This window comes from Lynx canadensis, chromosome D4, assembly GCF_007474595.2.
Source record: "Lynx canadensis isolate LIC74 chromosome D4, mLynCan4.pri.v2, whole genome shotgun sequence".
Lineage (NCBI taxonomy): Eukaryota > Metazoa > Chordata > Mammalia > Carnivora > Felidae > Lynx > Lynx canadensis.
The window spans coordinates 7,938,547-7,959,572 of NC_044315.2; the positions used below are offsets into that span (position 1 = coordinate 7,938,547).

At 40.0% G+C, this 21,026-nt stretch overlaps 1 protein-coding gene across 4 annotated transcripts in view; it reads left to right on the top strand.

Moving 5' to 3' along the window:
* The window catches only part of RFX3 (regulatory factor X3), a 295,133-nt gene that overhangs the window by 118,593 nt on the left and 155,514 nt on the right, over positions 1-21,026 (top strand). For all 4 annotated transcript variants that reach the window (XR_004344373.1, XM_030294372.1, XM_030294370.1 and 1 more), the window contains exon 2: positions 11,892-12,016. Coding sequence is in view for 3 of the 4 variants with exons in the window: in XM_030294370.1 (XP_030150230.1) it covers positions 11,892-12,016 (125 nt within the window). In the remaining variant the exon portion in view is untranslated. The remainder of the gene's footprint in view (positions 1-11,891; positions 12,017-21,026) is intronic.

The following is a 21,026-nucleotide window of genomic DNA, read 5'->3' on the forward strand; positions in this document are numbered from 1 at the left end:
TATTTAATCCCTATCTTTTTTCTTTCTTTCTTTCTTTTTAAATTATACACAAAATCAGTTGAGGCTTACACATCTTGGAGTATGGGAGTTGTTATAAAATTCTGCCATAATGAGAATTGAAAGCAAAGTCATATTGGAAAATTAAGAGAAGACATTCTTAATGAATAACTTGATTGAAAATGGTCCTAATAGAAAATTGTATTTATTACAGAATTTGCCTCTGATACTACCTACTCTAGGGTGTCAGTAGGGTCTTTAACGCATCCCTTTTTTATTCACCTCTTCATTCAACAAATTGAAGATCTGTGTGTTAGGGCACTCTTCAATATTTGCAGGTGAGAAAGAGGCATAGTCTAGGTGTCCCTGGTGTTCATAATTTGGTTGGAGAGATAGTTACCCTACAGTATGATACTTGCTGTGCACGGAGTAGAAATAAGGTGCTGTAGGAGCACCCAGGGGAACCCCAGTCCCAGATTTGCCAAGAAGAAGGGAGGAGAGTGGTGGTGGTTTGGAAGGCTGTCTGGGGGAAGTGGAGTTTATCCTGAGATCTGAAAGCTGGAGCGAAGATAAGAGAACGTAGGAAGGAAGCATGCTTTGAATTGGAGGGATCTCCTCGTTCAGAGGCTCTAGGTTTTGGGCACTGAGAGTAGTCCACAAGCAGAACACGTTTGGATTGTACGTAGTCTTCGGAAGATGGTAAGCGAGAGGTGTGTGCTCGTGAGCCTTAGAAGCCCTGTTAGGGGGTTTGCAGTTTATCCCTACGGCACTGGGGACCTCTTGCTGGGAGTGACCTGAGCTCCGGAGACAGGAAGGTATGTGAATAGAATTTTAAGAGATATGAGGAAGCAGAATCTTTGGACTGATTAGGTTGGGGAGGTGAGAGGGAAACATGGTGAGAAAGGAAGTGATTGGGATAGGACAGTTACTATTAATGTATTTTCAGGAACAAAGAAGGATTCCCTTCCTTTTTTTTTTTTTTTTTTTTTTTTTGAAAGAGAGGGAGAGAGCCCCTGTGGGAGTGTGAGCAGGGGAGGGGCCGAGAGAGAGGGAGAGACAGAACCCCAAGCAGGTTCCACGCTGTCAGTGCAGAGCCTGACGTGGGGCTCCATCCCACATTCCCATGAACCCTGAGATCATGACTTGAGCTGAAATCAAGAGTCAGATGCTCAACCAACTGAGCCACCCAGGTGCCCCTCCCTTACCCTTTTTTTTTAGCCCCCGGGGAACACCATCAAAGTGTAAGAGGAGGAGGGAGGACAGAAAATAACTCCTTATGTGAAATTTCACACTTGCATAAAACATTACATAATGACAGTTGCTTTTAAACATAAAGAACGCATAGTTGATTTTAAACAGATTAATAACACCACTTAGGGGTGTTAACCCTAGATTTGTGAGATAGCCTAAGATAACCCACCGTAGAAGAAATTATTGTTTTTGGAGCCAAGAAAATGCTTTAGCCTGAGGTGGAGGGACAGCCATACACGGAGCGCATCACCAGTTCCTGTAAAAGAAGCTCCAAGGGGGCAGGGTCTTTAATTCAGTGTGATTGACTTATTTCAATAATTACTGATTTTTAGAGATAAACAATTTTTTCTGTTAAGTTTGTGAACGTACCGAGTTGGCTGGAATCTTCATCTGGTTTACTTGTCCTCCTTTGTCCAAGCCTTTATTCCAAGTGTTTACACATGTGTTTTACAGTGAAAATCAATATAAAAATTTCATTTGATGAGAGCATGTTTTACAGCAAGTGTTTCCAGGATTTATATGTGTGTGAATATATAGATTTTTTCCCCCCTGAGTCCGCCCACACCCCTGTTCATGACATTTGCTAAAAAATGGAAGTAATGAGAGTTCAGTTCCTTAAGATACTGTACATTTAAAATGGGGTATATTATTTCCATTATTAGTAGTAGTATTATACGGTATTATTTTCCCCTTTTAGATGTGTTGATCTCTCTGAGTCTGTCATTAGGATAGTTAGGAACTGCAAAAGGCTCTATTTTCCATTTTTATAAAAAGAAAAAGAAATGAGAGAAAAAAATAGACGACTTTCTTGTGTAGGCAAGAGAATCCAAGAGTTGTTACTGGAGCCTTCTCTGGTGTGAAGAAAATTAAGCATTCCTGTTCTTGCCTTCACTCCCTGTCAAACCCAAAGGAAATCCTCCTGTTTAGGGGTGACACTACCTGCTTGTTTTCTCTTGTGGTTCTTTAAATAATACTGCCTTTTAGCCTCACTTTACCTTCCCTTTGTTTGCATCCCATCTAGTGAGTGAGACCGTTGGGAAGCTCTTGTTGGCAAGCCTTTTCCTGTTTATCAATCCCAAAACATAAGCTGGAATGGGTACTTACATGTGTGTGGATGTAGCCATCCTAGTGAGTGTGTTACGTATGTAGAGTTATGTATATAAAGTTTAGGGTATGTAGTAAGAAGGAACAGAAGAGACTAAAGCTAGTTTAAAACGGGGGAACACTTGTTGGCCTGGTAGGACTAAACATCTAGATTAGGCACCTACACATCCCCTTTTCTTTTTTTTCTTTTTAATTTTTTTTTTTTACCGTTTATTTATTTTTGAGGGAGAGCGACACAGGGTATGAGTGGGGGGGAGGGGCAGAGGAAAGTAAGAAAGAGGGAGAGGCAGGATCCTAAACAGGCTGCAGGCTCTGAGCTGTGAGCACGGAGCCCGACATGGGGCTCGAACTCACAAGCCATGAGATCCTGACCTGAGCCCAAGTCAGATGCTTAACCTACTGAGCCACCCAGGCACCCCTATCCTCTTTTCAATTTGAAATCTTTGGAAGAAGCACCATGGCTCTTATCAGTTTGTATACAAGGGAGAAGAATTAAAATTCATGCCTCGATTCTGGATTGGACAGTAGGTACTGGAGAGTGTCATGAGAAAGGGATCCTGTTTGACATTTGGGAATGTATATTACCAGGTTTCTTTCCTTCAACAGAAAATGACATAGGTCATGGAACTAGCAATGAATGGATCTATAGATATAATCTCCAGTTATATTTTTTAAATAGGCTATTCCAGCAGAAACATTGAAGTGTTTTTTTTGTTTGTTTGTTTTGTTTTTTGGTTTTTTTTTTAATAGCTCCTTTAGAGTTCTGAGCCACTTAGTAGGAAGAGAGACAGAGCTCTTGCCCCACAAGTGAACAGATCAAAATCTATTTTTGCAGCTATGTTTGAGATTATAAGGTCTATTTTAGGCTACAGAATCTAAAACAGATTTTTTGGGATGGCCCCAGGCTAAACTGGAGCCCATATTGCTTTTGGCCAGCAAGTTCAAGGTTAGTTTGAGACCACCCGAAGTATATGGTCGTTGGTTTGATGAGGTCCGTATTTCAGGAGCTAGAAGTTGCATGAATGTTATTCTATTTCCCCAAGCATTTTTCCAAAGCAATTATATATCTGTTAAGAAGAGTGCATGGTGGGCTGCATATTATTTGACAACCTGCTTTTTATACTTAAAATAGGAATATCTTCCATGTTGGCTTTTATAGATGTATGTAGTACTCCACTATAAGGATGCAGAATAGAACAATTTATAAGTATCCCAATTATGGATATTTTGGTGGCTTATTATTGGCTATCATATGCAGCATTTGAGTGAATATCCTTGTGTTTATGTAGAATGTTGTAGATACGTACACATTCATTTCACTGGGCCCTTGTTTGCTTTTAAGGATAAATTCTGGAATGCAAATGCAAATGAGTGTATATTATAACCTCTTTCATCTATAAAATATTTTGTGAACACAAGGTCAGTGTATGACTCTTTTAATCCATGGTATGCTTTTCCAGTATAAAAATTACAGGTTTGATGGCTTCATAAAAGTGTATTGGTTACATACTAGGTATAGTACCTATTTGCCATTTATGGGATTTTTTTGTGTCTCTTCAAATTTAGAATTCTTTCTCAGTGCCCAAAGTCTTCATAGACTATTTTATCTCTTTTAAAGTTGATTTCACTAAAATAGCCTCAGTGCTGCTGCCGTCAGTGTGGCCACCTAGGGTCCAATGACAGCGTGCTGTTATTGGAGTCAGACAAGCCTGGGCTTGAATCCTGACTTCATCTCTTAATAGCTTCATGGCCCTGGGCAAGTTAATCTCTAAATGTTACTTTCCTCTGCCATAAAATGGGAATGTCTACGTTATGGGTGAAATTAGGGTTGAATCTGTCCAAAGCATCCATCACATAGTAAGTGCTCAGCTATTTTTATTAGTATCTCTAACAATGAAGATGATATATTTATAATAAAGTGCTCATTGCTCATCATCTGTCAGTTCTGGGGGTTAATATCATTAAATGCTCCATCCATTAGTTTCTGGTCACTCAGGATTGGATGGACCAATAGGGAGAAACATTCATAGCTTTGTCTCATGTATTTTGGTTAGAATCTTTCTGTATATTACATCATGGTGTTCTCAGACTCTCTTTCCAGTAGGAAAGAGTGTAGGCTGCTTAGATGTTTTTGTTTGGTTGGTTTTCTTTCCTTTTTCTTTCAGCCGATGTCTGAGCACTGTCATTTTTTTGCGTACGTCATGTAGGTAAGACCTGATTTGCCTGTTCACGACCACGAGTGGCAGAAAATGCTGGAACGGCACTAGCAATAGACTGGACAAGCGCTTGGGTCTCTTTTCCCCAAAATTACCTCTGTGCCTGATGACAGCTTCTCTTGACGACTAGAAACGAATAACAAATAATAAAATAGCTCTTACATTATTTTACTAGTTTGGCTTTACTAGTATGTTAGTAGATGGTTTTATTTTGTCATTGGTCCTTTAAGATAAAAACTGCTAAAGTAATTTGATTTTTCTTCTCTAAAGAAACAGTTTTTCATACTCTATTCTGAGTCAAGGGAAGAATTAGTTAAGCGAAAACCTTTGTTTGAAAAGTGAAAAAAGTTACCCAGGCAACCTGTATATGTTACCAGTGTGCTGATTAATCGTCGCCAACATTAATCACTGTCATCAGCTATCACAGAAAGATGACTGCCTAACAGTCTACACTATTATCATTCCATCATTTTCTACAGATCAATTTAGTGCAAAAGATTAATTGTACACAGTCATGAGGATTACAACATTAAACCTAAATACACAGGCAGAGCTTTTATAATATAAAAAATCATAAATCCCTTCAGTTACTTGATATATTGATTTGATAAAGCCCTGTGTTTTACAACGAATAAACTTTCAGAGGTGTATTTTAAATTAAAAAGGCTGACTGCAGTCTGTAGCTTTATCAGTTCCTAGCATTTGTACTGGATAAAGTGGGGGAAGAAAGCAAAGTCACAGTGTTTTTACAGTTGTAGCTAAATTAATCAGCTCAGTCTGTTTTTGTCAGTTTCAAAAAGTTAAACTTAGGAGTATTTACCTATGTATATAACCTTTCTAATATGCTCTGTTTTATATTATATTGTTGTGTTTAAAAGTTGCTTAATATCCTTAGGGTTTTTTTTTAATAGAATTGAAATAATCGTAATGTTTTCACCATCTACTCCAGAAGAGTCAGAAATGTATACATTTCATATTTAATTTTATGTTAAGGAAAGTAAGTAATGTCAACTCCCCCTCCACCCCCCCAATAGCACAGCTCTTTTCAGTCATCTAATTTTAATAGAGATTTTAATTGCTCTGGGCATCATGTATACTAATATTTATTTTTTTTCTCACATTTATTCAACAATGCTGATGCTTAATCAGAATATTAGTAATAAAAATTGCATGTCACAAAACATCAATTATGATTTGGGGTTTTTCTGTGTAAAGGCATACCAACGTTAAAGTTTTTGTTCTGTATTTTAAAAACAGTAATTCAAATTATGCCAATTTTTTTGGTAAATTCCCATGCTCTTATGTTGAACCAGGTTTTCAAGTAAATAATTTATAGTTGAATGTCACATTGTAGATGTGATTTGTTTTTATTACACCCATTAAGTGACTATTGTAATATTAACTTTGGTTAATTTGGTTCAATTAGGAATTAGAAGGAACATCTTTTGTTTTTCCATACTAAGGAAAAAGGAAGGAAATTCTCTGTCGCACTTGAAAATTAAATTACAAGTCTTTATTTTCTATACTGAATTGGAACCTGTTACTTTCCTCAGTGTGTAAAACACACACACACACACACACACACACACACACACACACAAAACAATATCGTCAGTGTAGTCGAGCCAAACTTTGCAGACTTTGCTTCTTTAGAAAGCAAATTATTTCAGGCTGAAAAACCCCAATAAAAATTAGATGGATACTACCTATTTTTAAGCTATCCCAGTTAGATAGTTCTGTTTGAAAAGTAATTGATTAGGTCAGACTATTAAACCATTTAATTTGGCGTGTATATTGTGTGTGATAAAAGGAATCCAACTGTGAATTTGAGTGTATTAAATAATCTTCAGGAAGTTCCATAAAGAACGTTTGAACGCCTTGAAACTTGCAAATAACGCATGTTTGTTCCAAACACGTTTGCTTTGCCTGGGTTTTGCCCGTCAGGTTGAAGAAATGCTAATCTTGTCGCTTTCAGCAGCTGGGTTTTTGCAATATTCTTTTCCTTCTCCTAGGGGTTAATTAGCCTTCTTTCAAAATGTGGCCTATTTAGCTGTAGATTCGCATGATTCAGCCAGAGTTGGCTGTGCAAAACAGAACCGTTAACAGGCGGGTGTGTCCAACTGCTTAATTAGCCAGAATAAAAAGGTCCTTTGTCAAACAAGCATCCGTTGCTCCTGACACACCTGACTGCCACATTAGGCAAGGAAGACGGAACTGAAATCGCGCATGTCTCTCCTGCAAGAATATACAACTCATTTACATATGGGCTGCGTCATGGACCAGCTGCAGGGGCTTATTTAGCTTATCAGAATGGATTAATGTGACTGCATTTGTGGCTGATAAACAAATATCACTTGAAAGGGGGCTGTGAAGGAACTAAACTAACCACATTACTCCCAAACATAAACAGAGCACAGAAACCACTGCTAGATGAATAGGAACACCTCCAATGTACACATAAACCTTATGTTGGGTCTAAAACAAAACCTCCAAATGAAGCCTGCTCAGACACTACCCTCCGTGATGATTCTTGCTTCGCTGAAATGTTGGAAAGCTACCAGAATACTCTGAATGCGTCGGTGGGTTTAAATGATCTGTTTAGCAAAATTTGGCAGGAGGGTTATACTCCTCGAACATGCTTTAACATTCTAATTGATCTGCTGTTAAGTCAGGTCTTCAGAATTAATCCGTTAAAATGCCTCTGGAAAAAAACTTACTAGTTAGGTTTTATTATGGCAGAAAGAGAGAGAATACTTCCTAATTTCGATGTCGGAGAGAGCAGGGATGTCTGTCCGTTGTTATTGGAAGTGTAGATGAAATACAGTGGGTTGAGAATCCCAAAGACTTTGCTGTTCAGATCAATAATAGTCTCTAGCTTTTCGTTTGGAAGCCTTATCATCATGATATCGCAAAGTACTATCCAGAGTGACATCGCGGGCTTTGGAGTCCGATAAACCTAGGGTTGAATTCAGGCTCTTCCCCTTATTAGCTCTGTGGCTTTCAGCAAGTTATTGAGTGCATTTGTGCCTCAGTTGCCTTATTTTTAAAGTGGAAATAAGAACGCTTCCATTACGGGAGTCCTAAGAGGATTAAATGAGAAGTATTTCAAGCAGCTAGCATAATGTGTGGCACCTGGGAGATACTTGTTAGCCGAGAGACCTAATTATGGTCATGAGTTTTTGAGCCAGTCTCTGCCACGGATGTGACTGAGACCCTCTCAAGCCATGAGGCTTTGGCAAAGAAAGCCTCTTCGTCAAAACCGAGGAAGACAATGGCATTAAAGGAGAATGAAGTTGTGTCTTTCAAGAAAGATGGAGAAACTAAGTTCTTATCAGTTGGCATGACCCTTTACGATCCAAGAGCTGGTGAGACAGAATGGGGATCAGCCACTCAGGAGTAAACAGATGATGTTCTGGGGCAGCTGTTTGCTGTCCGGGATGGGACTTTATGTGCCGGTTTTGACGTGGCATATGCGTAGAGCCAGAGGCCGGATGGAAAGCTCGTCGTGACTTTCTAACCTGAGGTTATAAAACCATCATTTTCTATCCATTTTTTTTCCCCAGTCTGTTCTGCAAAGGTTGCTCCTGTAAAGTAGTTGGAACCTTTTTCCTTCTTTCTCATTCTGAAAATCTCCCCAGTTTGCGTTATTTTCTCTTACGCTCTTCTATCTGTGCGGTGTCTGCTCTGAAATTCAGGACTCCCCACTTGGTCTAGTCGTCTAGTGTGTGAACTTCAGTGGGAGGTCCAAACCCTCCTCTCCTACCTCCAGCTGCTTGACCTTGGTTAAGTGACTTAACGTCTGTGAGTCTCCCGTTGACTCGTCTGTAAAACGGGGAAAATATTAGTTCCAATTGTTTGGTCACGCATTTCTGTTGGTAAAGTGGTCAAACCTGGGTATTTCTGTTCTGTATAGAAGAAGTGAATGAGTTTAAAAGTTATTAAGACGGTCTCAAACCCAAAAAATTATTCTCCATTTTCAATCTGGATTGGTAAGACTGAATTTCTGGTTACCGCAAAAAGTGTCATGAACTCAAATGCCTATAGAGGCCAGGCAAGTGAAGGAGTATTTCCATTTAAATAATTTGCCTATAAAACATACACTGTATGCTCACCTTTTCTAAATCTTCACATTTGTTTGTATCTGGAAATTTGGTTTTTACCACAGATTTCTGATATTTAAATATTGGCAATTAAGAATTTTAATTTGTAGTTACTCTGAACCAAAGCCTGTCTGTGGAGTCTAATATAATATAGTCTTGAGAAGCCAGTTTTCACATCTATGCCCGTTATCTTCTGATAAGCTTTCTCATGTGGTTTATGGAGAATTCTTAGGAATTGCTTTAAAAATATATTTAATTTTTAAAGAGATCTTTCTTTTTATTTTTGCATATGTTAGGTCTCAAATAGTCGATGTCAAGGTTGGGTCGTAGCCTAAAATGGGTGTGTAGGCTGGTCTGCATTACAACGTATGGGCACACGAGAAAGCCTCGAGAAAATTCCCAGCCAGCACTGGGAGAAATAGGAGGGAGTTTTAGGTGAGTGACTACACTCTAAGAAACACCCACCTTTGATTGGACATAATTGGCGACTCTGTTTTCTTCATTTGTATACTAAACGGACCGAGGCCTCCCCCTAGGTTGGCCTTAGTTAGAGAGGCTAAGGAAACCTCACTAAAGACTCTGTAAGCAACATCTGGTTCCTTCCTCATTCTCTGCAGAAAGATATCCCCCCTCACTCACAGCCCTTCTGCTGTAGCACAAAAGGGATTGATGGCCTATAAGCATGTAGTGAATCAAAGGACGTTGACTTTCGCTTTCCTTTTTGGGAGGGCATTTTTTTTTCCCCCTCTGTGAGGGAATAAAGGAAGAGATACAGATAGGATTCCTCATGTGTATACCTTCCCCAAATTTTGACGACCAAGGGTCCTCCAGTCATCTTACTTAGGCAAGAACTTTGTGTGGTGAATACTGTCATTCTCAATTTCAGGCATATCCATGGTCTTAATGGTAGCCCAGAGGGATGTGTGTGTGTGTGTGTGTGTGTGTGTGTGTGTGTGTGTGTGTTTACTTGGGGATGAATGCTAGATTTTTTTTTAAATGAGCCACCATTTGGAAGATTTCACATAAAAATCTGAACTTCCAGCTTTTTTCTCTGGGATAATTGGGAGACTTCCCACAAATTCTCAACGTCTTGGAGCTGAGCGTGAAGAGCCGACCCAAGTAAATGACGTGGTAGCCACAGTCTGTATCACTTTCCCTTTGTTTTTTAAGCTCCTACCCACCTTCCCTCTGTATGCCCGAGGTCCCTCATCTGTAAATGGAGATTATAATCCTACCAGTCACACCTGGGTGTTACATGGATTAATTTACTTATAAATTAACACGTAGAGCATTTGGAAGAGTCCTTAGCATAGGTTGAACATGTAATCGGTGTTAGCTGTCATTGCTGTATCTGTTGCAGTGGTAAGGTTTATTGTGCCGCTTGAGGGCCTTGACTAACAAAAGAGTAAGCAAATCGCCTAAAGAGATGCCAATGTCAAGGTCTAGAAAAGAAAAATAAGCATGGATTCAAAGCAAAAAGGCCTCACCTCACATCTGTTCCTGTCCCCTTGAGTGAGTCTCTTAACCTCTCTGGGTTTCAGTGTCCTCATTTATAAAATGAGAAGAGTAGATTAGATGTCTTCAGAGGTCCATTTCTAAAATTGAATGAGATGATAGAAAAGGTTTGGGGGAAACATTGGAAGAGAGGGGACACGTTGACAAAAGATGGTAAGGGGCTTAATTTTCTTTCTTTTTTCTATTTAATTTTTAAAAATGTTTATTTATTTTTGAGAGGGAGACAGAGTGCAGGCAGGGCAGGGGCAGGGAGAGAGGGAGACAGAGAATCTGAAGCAGCTCCAGGTTCTGAGCTGTCAGCACAGAGCCCGATGCAGGGCTCGAACTCTCGAACCATGAGATCATGACCTGAGCCGAAGTCGGACGCTTAACCAACTGAGCCACCCAGGCGACCCTGGGGCTTAATTTTCTACTTGAAAGAACTGGATGCTCTTTTTGGATTTTCTTGGGGTAAATTAATGTTCACCCTGCTGTTCACAGATTTAAACCACAGTGCAGTATTTTTCTTAAATTACCAATTAAATATTGTTCCCCCAGCCCCCCAGGAAAGAATATTAGAATTCTGGTCCCTGCTCAGTAACAGATTAATATTTATTCCATTAACTCTATAAGTAGTAAAAGGGAATGTTGAGACCAGGAGGTCTTAGAAACCATACCTGTTACATTACACACTGCAAAATTTAACCTGTGTAGCTAGATCAGGCACATACGAACTTTAAAAATGTGGCATGCTGAACTGTGAATGAGAGAAGCTAAAATTTCGTGTCTTGCTTACCAGCCTCATTTACATAATAGCGGTCCTCCCCATGTCCAAAATACTAAACGTTGTTGATGTTTGGCTATCTCTGGGTAAAATCAAGGTTGATTTTAGCACAGTATACCACAGTCAGAGCAAATCAGTGAGCTTGATCCTTTGGTTAAGTTTTGGATATACATTATTATTATTAATTTTTTAGATCACTGCATAGTAAGTTTGAAAGTTGGAAAGGATGTTAGGAATAATGTATTCTGAATTGTACACCTTTGGGGGACACGCTAATGGCCTCTAAAAGTGTCTAGAAAATAAAATTTTATGACATACTTGCATCCAGCTAGGGTTTGTGTTCTGAAAATTGAGAATCTTAAAATAATTTTGGTCTACAGTTTATAATATGATTGAAACTTTTATTAACAGATGAGACCTAAGGAAGGTAGATTTCAATGAAGTTCAACTTTTATAGCCTCAAAATAAGAAGTGTAAATGGGGATTTTTTTTTTTAATGTGAATTGGTAATTTTCTGTGTAGACTTAAAAAGTGAACAGAATGACTATAAAGCTGCCTGGAATATCATGGCAGTATGTTGGGGTAAGAAATATTCTGAGAGTTGAAAGTTACTCTAAGTATAGGTTTTTTTCCTCATGTTTATTTTTGAGAGAGAGAGAGAGAGAGAGAGAGAGAGAGAGAGAGAGACAGAACATGAGCAGGGGAGGGGCAGAGAGAGAGGGAGACACAGATTCTGAAGCAGGCTCCAGGCTCTGAGCGGTCAGCACAGAGCCCGACGCGGGGCTCGAACTCACGGACCGCGAGATCACGACTTGAGCCAAAGTCGGACCCTCATCCAACTGAGCCATCCAGGCGCCCCTAAGTATAGGAATTTTAGAACAAATGTAAGGTAGCTAATCGTGCAAGGAGAGCACTTAAAACTTTCTTTCTGATACTGTATTTCAGAGACCATCATGCAGACATCAGAGACCGGGTCGGACACAGGTTCGACAGTGACTTTACAGACATCTGTGGCTAGTCAAGCAGCGGTACCTACCCAGGTGGTGCAGCAGGTACCCGTACAACAACAGGTAAGGAGCTGCTGTTCGCAGAGAAATGCTGTGCCTCTCCTTGTGTTGACTCTCCCACGCAGCTGTGTCCAAAGGGGATTTAGACTACACTTGCTAGTCCTGTGGGTGCTAAGATTGATTTGGTTCCGTTCTTAGGTTCATGCAGCAAATGTTTCTTGAGCCTTTCCTGGATGTGGCACATTCTCTCCGTGTGGGGCTATCGGGATACAAAGAAAAGGAGCCCAACTGTATAAAATCCCTCTTCTGAAAGAGTCTCTCTCTTAACTCCTAAAGAAAACACTGCTTTCTGACTTGACCATCCTCCCTCTCTTCTCCCCTCTCTTGTTCTTTATCACAACACCCTATTTCTCTCTTACCGAACTATCAGCCATCACAGTTTCATATAATTGGCTCCCAGTAAGTGGTACTTAATGGAGGGGTTGTGCGTACCTTACAGGCAAGGATTTCACCTTTGTGATGTTTTGGGAAAGGTCTGAGTATTACGGCGACTGAAAAAATAGTGTTGAATGAAAATTAAATGATCTTAAAGGTCTGGAGATCTGACTCATCCCACGTAAAGAATTGGGAATGAATTCATCATCACACGTTTACTACAGAGCTTATTCAGACCCAGGACACTCGGTCTGTTTTGGGAAGATACTGACTAGGTAAATGCTCTTCATGCCAGATAATAGTTCTGTCATGTGCATGGTGAACACCTTGGCCTGTCATTTCTTCCAAAGAGTAGTAAGAAATTAAATGAGAAAGATCGTATCAAGCATTCTCTTGAGACTTGAGATTTGCCTGTAATTTCTTAGTATCAAGGAGAAACTTTAGCAAATGTTGCTCTTACAATTACCAAAAAAGTAACTAGGGAAAGGGATGTATTTTCCTAAATGACAGACAGATTAAGGTAGAATTCTTTTCAGGAGGTAGAAGTGTGATGGACAGGGAGAGTGCTGTCACCAAGAAGAAGCTTTTGAAACATTTTCCCGGGGGCGCCTGGGTAGCTCAGTCGCTTAAGCGTGTGAACTTGGCTCAGGTCATGATCTGGTGGTCTGTGAGTTTGAGCCCTGCATTAGGCTCTGTGCTGATAGCTCAGAGCCTGGAGCCTGCTTCAGATTCTGTGTCTCCCTCTCTCTGCCCTTCCCCCACTCGCTCTCTGTCTCTTTCTTTCTCAAAAACAAATAAACATTACAAAAGAAATTTAAAAAAAGAAAATGTTAAAAAAATTTTTTTCCTCTATGTTCCTTTTTTATTTTTTTTAAATGTCTATTCATTATTGAAAGAGATAGAGTCGAGTGGTGGAGGGGTAGAGAAACAGAGACACAGAATCTGAAAGCAGGCTCCAGGCTCTGAGCTGTCAGCACAGAGCCCAACATGGGGCTTGAACCCACGACCCATGAGATCATGACCCGAGCCGAGTTGGACGCCCAACCAACTGAGCCATCCAGGCACCCCATCTGTATGTTCCTTTTTATAACATCATGTTGTATTTCCTGATTTATGGTATCTTTTTTTTTCTCTGAAATTATTAACTTTTTAAAACTTGTTGGAAGTTTTTCCTTTAGAATCCATTTCCTTCACACTACTTTGGTTTTTGTTCTGTGAGTTGTTTTTTTTTTTTAATTTTTATTTATTTATTTATTTATTTTGAGGCTTTTCTCAGATGTCTGCTAATCTTTGGGTGTTTATCCATATTTAAAAGCATGAGGGTAAACAGCTGATTTGAATGCATGAGTGGGTCTTGTTAACTTCAATACAGGGTCATTTGACTGGGCTTTTTAACTGGGGACCGTCTGATGTTCTTTGTTTTTCCTCTTGGGTTGTCATTTTTTTTTTTCTTTTCGGGTTGTCATATTTTTTAAAGAAGACTTCTCCAGCTTCCTCCCTGGAGCATAAACTTGGCTTCCTGAAAGCTGAGTAGGGATCGAGAGTTGGGTATTTCTTGCCCCGATTCACTTAATCCTTCTTTTTTTCACATGGTATCACCCGAGGTTGGTCTTCCTTAGTGTAGAGATTAGGCCAAAGAATAAATCTCCAAACTTTCACCAAGGTTAGGGAAAGCAGTCACCCCCCTCACTGCTTGCAGTTCGTGGAGGGCCTCTGATTGGTGCTTAAGTAGAATCACTTTTTATATGAAATACCTACCTTACAAAACAAACATTGCGGAGTTCCTGGATGGCTCAGTCAGTTAAGCGTCCGACTCGGTTTCAGCTCAGGTCATGATCTTTGGGCTCGTGACATCGATCCCCGTGTCGGGCCCCACGCTGACATTGCAGAGCCTGTTTGGGATTCTCTCTCTCCCTCTCTCTGTGTCCCCTCACCTGCTCTTTCTCTCTCTCTTTTTCTCTCTCTCTCTCTCTCAAAATAAAGAAACTTAAAAAAAAAATTGCTACCAGAAATGGAAAATCAGTATCACCAGCCGTAAATAGAAGATCATATGTACGCACACATTAACTTGTCCGTGTCCTCATAGGAAATAATGTCATGTACACGTGGACCACACTTCAGAAAACATTGTGCTAGGCCATATGGCTCATTTTTAGCAGGCATATTTTTCAGTGCCTCAAGTTAGCTCTTTCCTCTAGGACATTCCAGGCGGGTGATCCTTTACACCCCCTTACACCAAGCAAAGAAGGTGAGAACTCTTTGTTTTCTTTTTGTCAACAAAGTGTTTTATTTCACGTAGTGGGTCAGTGTGATATTTGCCCAGAGTTACCTGTGATGTAGTCCTTCCAGGCTTATTTGGAAGGAATTTTTTCTCCTCTGTCATTTTTTTCTTTTCTTTTTTTTCTTCCTTTTTTTTTTTTTTTTGAAACTAGAAAAGTGTCACATTTTTAAAAAGATTTTTTAATGTTTATTTTTGAGAAAGAGAGAGAGAGAGCGAGTGAGCAGGGGAGGGACAGAGAAGAGAGGGAGACACAGAATCCAAAGCAGGCTCCAGGCTCTGAGCTGTCAGCACAGAGTCCAAAGTGGGGCCAGAACTCACAAACTGCGAGATCGTGACCTGAGCCGAAGTCGGACACTTAACCATCTGAGCCACGCAGGCACCCCTGGAAAAGTGTCACGTTTGACACTCCCTAGTGCATTCTAACAGTGTCCCTGTGGATATATTTTCTATAACTGATAAGATCACTGCTGCAGTAATTTCCTACTGCTCTTAACTTGTGCGTAACCTTTGTATTGTTAATGTGCTGATGTCATTCTTGAGTTTTCAAACCATGGTGGGGCACCTTTAAAAGCTTCTCACCTTTGTCACCGACCCATGACGGATATCGAAATTATAGCATTGATGTCAAAAGTAGTTACTTCTGTTGCTTCAACTTGATTTATTTATTTATTTGAGAGAAAGAGTGAGTGAGCAGGGGAGGGACAGAGGGAGTGGGAGAGAGACTCTTAAGCAGGCTCCATGCTGAGAGTAGAGCCCAACTCAGAGCTTGATCCTATGACCCTGGGATCATGACCTGAGTCAAAATCAAAAGTTGGATGCTTAACTGACTGAGCCATCCAGGGTGCTCCACATTGATTGAACTTTCATTGTGTCTTTGCTTTGGTCACTTTGATGTGAAGACAAGGTGTATAGCTCAAAATTTTTTAAGGTTGAGGCATGTGATACTATATTTTTTAGAAAGTTGAGAGACCAGACAATTTTAAGATCTAATATATATAGTTCTGTTCCTTCAAAGCACCAAGGTTTTAATCTCACTGTGTAATAAGTACCAAGTAAAATGTTGATTCTAAAATTATTTCTGTGGTTTTTCATTTATTCTGTATGATCTCAAGAATCAACTTTCCACCTTTCCTTAGACAGTCTGGTTCAGGAATAGAGAATTCTGAGCAATGACTACATGGTCTTGTTATATAATACTTTGTCAAATTTCCTGTCTTTTATAATTTTTCATCATTTCACAAAACACCATAGAGTCTCAAGCTTCCAAATAAGGACATTGTTGCCCAAGTCAATAGAATCTCTAAAAATATTCAAATTCACTATCTCGATTAGTTACTAAACTTTTGATATTACTCATCCTATCATCTCTTTTGGACTTCTTAGACTGTATAGACCATGGCTAGAAATGAGTTGTTCCCCCCTGCCTTCCCCTGCCTTGAGTGATTTGTTACAGTTTTTTGTAGGTTATTCTTCCATTTGGCCAATAGATGCCTAAATCTGAGAGGTCTTTGACCCTGCTTGCTCTAGAACTGAATGATAAATCCAGGAGAAGGAAGAAGGAAAATGTCCTCCACTCTTCAGTTCTCTCTCACAACCAGCCAGTTGAGATGCTTTTCAAAGCAGAACCTAGACAGAAGTCCAAACATACACTCCTTGTTTTCATTTTGGGCTTCAGGTATTCCATAATGGCGCTGACACAGAAGAGAATTCCTAATCCACCCTGAACCAGGGCCCCGGGACTTTTTCTCCCTTTCATATTTCCCAGTGTTAACTGCCCCTCCCACTACAGTTCTTACTCTGCCTACGGTCTCTGCCCATCTTCCTCTTTCCTTAGAAGAAAGCCCACATGTTTTCTGTCAAAGTGGATCTGAGTGTTGCCCCTGTACCGCTTCTTGTAAACATAACATCCCAGGCTCAGTGGAGCCCTGGGGTCGAGGGGCTTCTGTTTGAATTCAGAGAAAAAACTCTTGTGTCACATGAGCTGTCAACATTGTTTAAGTTCTTGTATTATTCAGAGATTGCCGTCTTTACCGTTTCCTGCCCAGGGACTCTGTTTCTTTCTAGCGGGTCTTTGGTATGTAACTGGGACATTGAAACCTTTTTTTATGTGATGGAGGAAAACTCCTTTCAAGATCATGTTCAGGTAAGAATCTCTGTTTTTATATAAGTCATCTCTCTGGGCAGTGACTCTTCTCTATAATTTGAGTTATCAGAATGAATAGAATAGCCGTATTCTGGGAGTATTGTTTCTTTTGGAGCCATATTGTTTCTTTTTGGTGAGTGTCATTCTGTCACATATTTAGCATTGCCACATAAGTTGTGGTACATCCTGGCAAGTGAGCATTTCCTCCCTGTGGTCAAAGGGATAAATGACATTTTGTTTGAGACACAAGCTTCAGTCAGGATTGCCAGTTAGTTAGGTTCTAGGCGAGGGGCAGTCTTCAAGAACGGTAGATTTTAAATGAATCCCAGTAGATCTATTTATTACGGGTATCTTTAAAACGAAGCCTCAAATTTTAGCAAGCAGATTTTAGGAAAGGAATTTTGTTATGAATACTCCTGAGATCCTCACATGAGACCACACCTTCAACAAGGGGTCATTTTTATGCTCACTTGTGTTTGCCATGTTCCCTCCGTGTAGTATATATATCGTCACAACCCGAGAAACTGTGATTAGCAGCATGCCCGTGAGAAAGTTCTTGTGATGGAAGCAATGAACAGTGATTAAGGGGAACAGAAGGTTGTCTGTAGCATATTAAATCTATAACAGAATATTGTATTGGCTCAGAATCTGATCAGTAATATCTCGAATGGCTCCCTTTGCTAGTTTGGGGAGCTAAGCCGGAGGTAGTGCCCTCGATCAGTCCTGTCTTTTTCTTTTCTGTTCAGGGTCAAGAGAGAATTGCTTTCTGTGCATTCTAGCTTTGATGGACAGAAATAGAATTCTTTTCATTTGAGACCTTTATCTCATCTAATCAGTAGAAACAAAGACATTTTTCGTTGGTTTGCTCTTATTTGGGATTTGATTCCCATTGGCTTGGTTACCTAAGGGGACAGTGTTCTCCTAATTAAGACTGTGACAGACATCCTAAAAGATGGGGTTACGTTTTAAAATGAATTCCAGTTGAATGTCTTTTTGTAGGAAAACAAAAGACAGTGATTTTATCTCTTGAAGAGCATATTTATTTTATTTTTCAGAGCCAGAACTGCTTATTTTTAGGATCTAATATAAAAAGGTGTTTCAAGGGAACATGCTGATTTACAATTGAAATAAATTTCATTGTGCCAATCGAATATGAAGGCCTTTTAGTTGAACATCTCTGCTGAGTACTATTTAAATAGTGGAGTAATCATATGCAATGGTTCTCTGTTAAGTGACTTTAAACATACTTTCTCGTCTGGAGTTCGATCATTATGATCAGTTTAGGATATTGTAGTTTCAGAGGAATATGCCAGGCACTGTGTTAAACGTGCCTCATTTCTTCACTCATTTCTTCAGCTGAGATAAGACACTTAGCATGAGTTAGAATCAACAGATCAGCTTCAAATAATGTTAAAAATGATTGGCGTATGATTTTCAGCTGGAGGAAGTGACACATGAAGGCAAAACACCTCTCCCCTTTGGTTCTATCTCAGGATCTTGTCTCGAGGTCTTGGTTGTATCTGTCTCTAATTCTATGGCACCTTAGGATCCAATAGTTACAGCCACATCATCTGTAGTGAGTAGAAGCCATGTTGTTGAGTTCATGCTTGACTTCCATGCCTGCTTTCATGGCCAGTGGGTTCATCGGCCCTTTCCGCGACGACTGGAATGGCCGAGCAAAGAGATTTACTGGCATCCACATGAGGTGTCTCAGAGGTGATTTGACACGGTACCTGACTGTAGGAAGCTAACTTTTGAGGGAGACAGCTGTTGTTACAAAATTGGATACTGATCGCCTCAGGGGGAAACAGTGGAGATTGTTCTTGGGAGTAAAGATCAGTAATATCTTCACCATGGATGTGACCTTTGAGCCATGTGCTGAAGGAAAAGTTGGAGGGCGTAAGAAAAACAAACCGGAGGAGAGCGTTTCTGGTAGAGTCAGGCATGGAAGAGCCCAAGGGAAATCGGGGAGTCTGACGGGTTGGTGACAGAGCTAGGAAGTGAAGAATGTGGGAGTGTGTTTCCCAAGAACTTCTTGCGGGAGGTTGAGTCAGATGACGTATTTGTGGTGTTTTTACATGTGCTTCCTCCCCAGTGTTTTCGTTCTTTTCCCTCTTCCGTTGACGTATTTCATTCTGTTTCCCCACTGCCAGTTTTCTCGACAATCTGTACGTGTCTAGTACATTTCCCTTTTGCCCAACCACTTCTTAATCCTGTGAGATTTGGATGCTACTCATGCAACTGTGGATACTGTGCACTTTTGATGGAGCCAAACCCAACAATATTCTCTAGGATTTTTCTGGATTTTTCCTTGACACTTGAAAACTGTTGACTATCCTCACCTCTCTTATTCTGTGGCTTTTGGGCTTCCCGTTTTATTTCTTGAGGGCTACTTCGTCCAGGAAGAAGCAGGTTTTGTAGAGGTGAAGAGACTGAGATTCAGAGTTAGAAGTTGTGGGTTCAAATCCTCTTGCTAGCTCTTTCTAGTTATATGATCTTGGGCAAATTATTAACCTTACCTGAGACTTAATTTCCTCATGTAAAAGAGGGATAATAATATCTGGCGTATACTTGGCCGCAAATATTAAATAATCTATTTCTTAAATCATTTAAGGTAGTACCTGGTATATAATAAGCCTCCAGTAAGAAAATTTTTTTTTCCTGTTGGTCTTTTCCTTGTTATTAGTAGTATTGTCTGATTCCTCTAATTTGGAGGGTTTTTTGACCCCCTTTACCATAAGGTTTGGCCTTGGGTCTTCCCTTTTGCCCTCACTCTCAAGTAACTCTTCCTCTGCAGCTATTTTAGCCTTAAAACCAGTTGCTTTCATTTTCTCTACTAGGCATAAACCTGTGGTCCTTCTGTGTATTGCTCTGGCTTGCGAGTTAGGGAGACACAGGCTCTAGATCAGAATGGGCGCCAACTTGGTCTGATCTGCAGGGGCAGCATTGGCATTCTCTCTCCTGGATTGGAACCCAGTGCGGTCACCGGAGCGATTAGAGAAAACGCCAGAGGATTTCTCAGTCAATATCCAGAATACCTCCAGAATTGTATTCACTTCATGAAATATAATAATTTTGGATCACGTGTGGGGTTGTGGTAGGATATAAGAGTTTGGGAAATGAAGGCAAGAATATTATATTAATATCTTAGCCAGACTGATTGGAATTTGGGCTTCCAGTTAGAAGAGACTTGAATTACTCATTTAGTGCAACTATCCCAAAAGACCTTCCAGTGTTGAATTGTGGAACATTTTCTTCTTCAATAATCCTCTTAGTTGTATAGACTTATTTTAGGTGATTCCATAATTTTGGAATTAGAGGTATGTAATATTTCCTATGAAAATCTAATTTGCTTATCAAACCATCAATTTCAACATCAGGACTTTGTTGTTGTTGTTGTTGTTGTTGTTGTTGCTTGGAAAATCCAATGTGTCCTATAAAATTGTTTCACAGGAGTAGAAAGTAGAAAAGTTTAAGATAACTAGCACCTCAGTTTACATATACTTTGAATAAGGTGACACAAAATTTAAACAGAGCACTCTGGCCCGCTTTGCGAAAGCAAATCAGAGGAATTCTTTATCTGTACTAAAGATCCATTTCCAGTATAATAGATCTCAATACAACTCAGCCTGTTCATTGTCAGTATCTGAAAGAAAGAGAAATTTTAAGGTCCAAATAAAAATTATTTATAGTCTGAGCTAGTCAAGGAAGTCTTTCCAGAGGAAGTGACTTTTAAGCTAACGTTAAAGAGTAGAAGTAACCAGTAAGGGAATGAAAGTGTTTTCTGTGGGGTCAAAATGGCTGGAGGAGAGAGGGGAACAAAGGGTGAACGATGAGATGGGGTCTTAGGTGACTCCTGGTCTGACAATATAAGCTATTGGAGTTTTCAGTAATAACTCATTTTGAAGTTGACCACCGTTCAGCTTTGTCAGAAATCCAGTGGAAACAGGGAATCAAATAGTAGTAGCTGCCATGGGGCGCCTGGGTGGTTCAGTTGGTTGAGCATCCGACTTCCACTCGGGTCATGATCTCATAGTTTGTGAATTCAAACCCCCACGTTGGGCTTTGCACTGACATCATGGAGCCTGCTTCGGATTCTCTGTCTCCCTCACTCTCTGCCCCTTGCCTGCTCTTTCTGTCTTTGAAAAATAAACAGACATTAAAAGTAATAAAAATAATAGTAACTGCCATTTACTGAGCACCTGTTGTCTGCC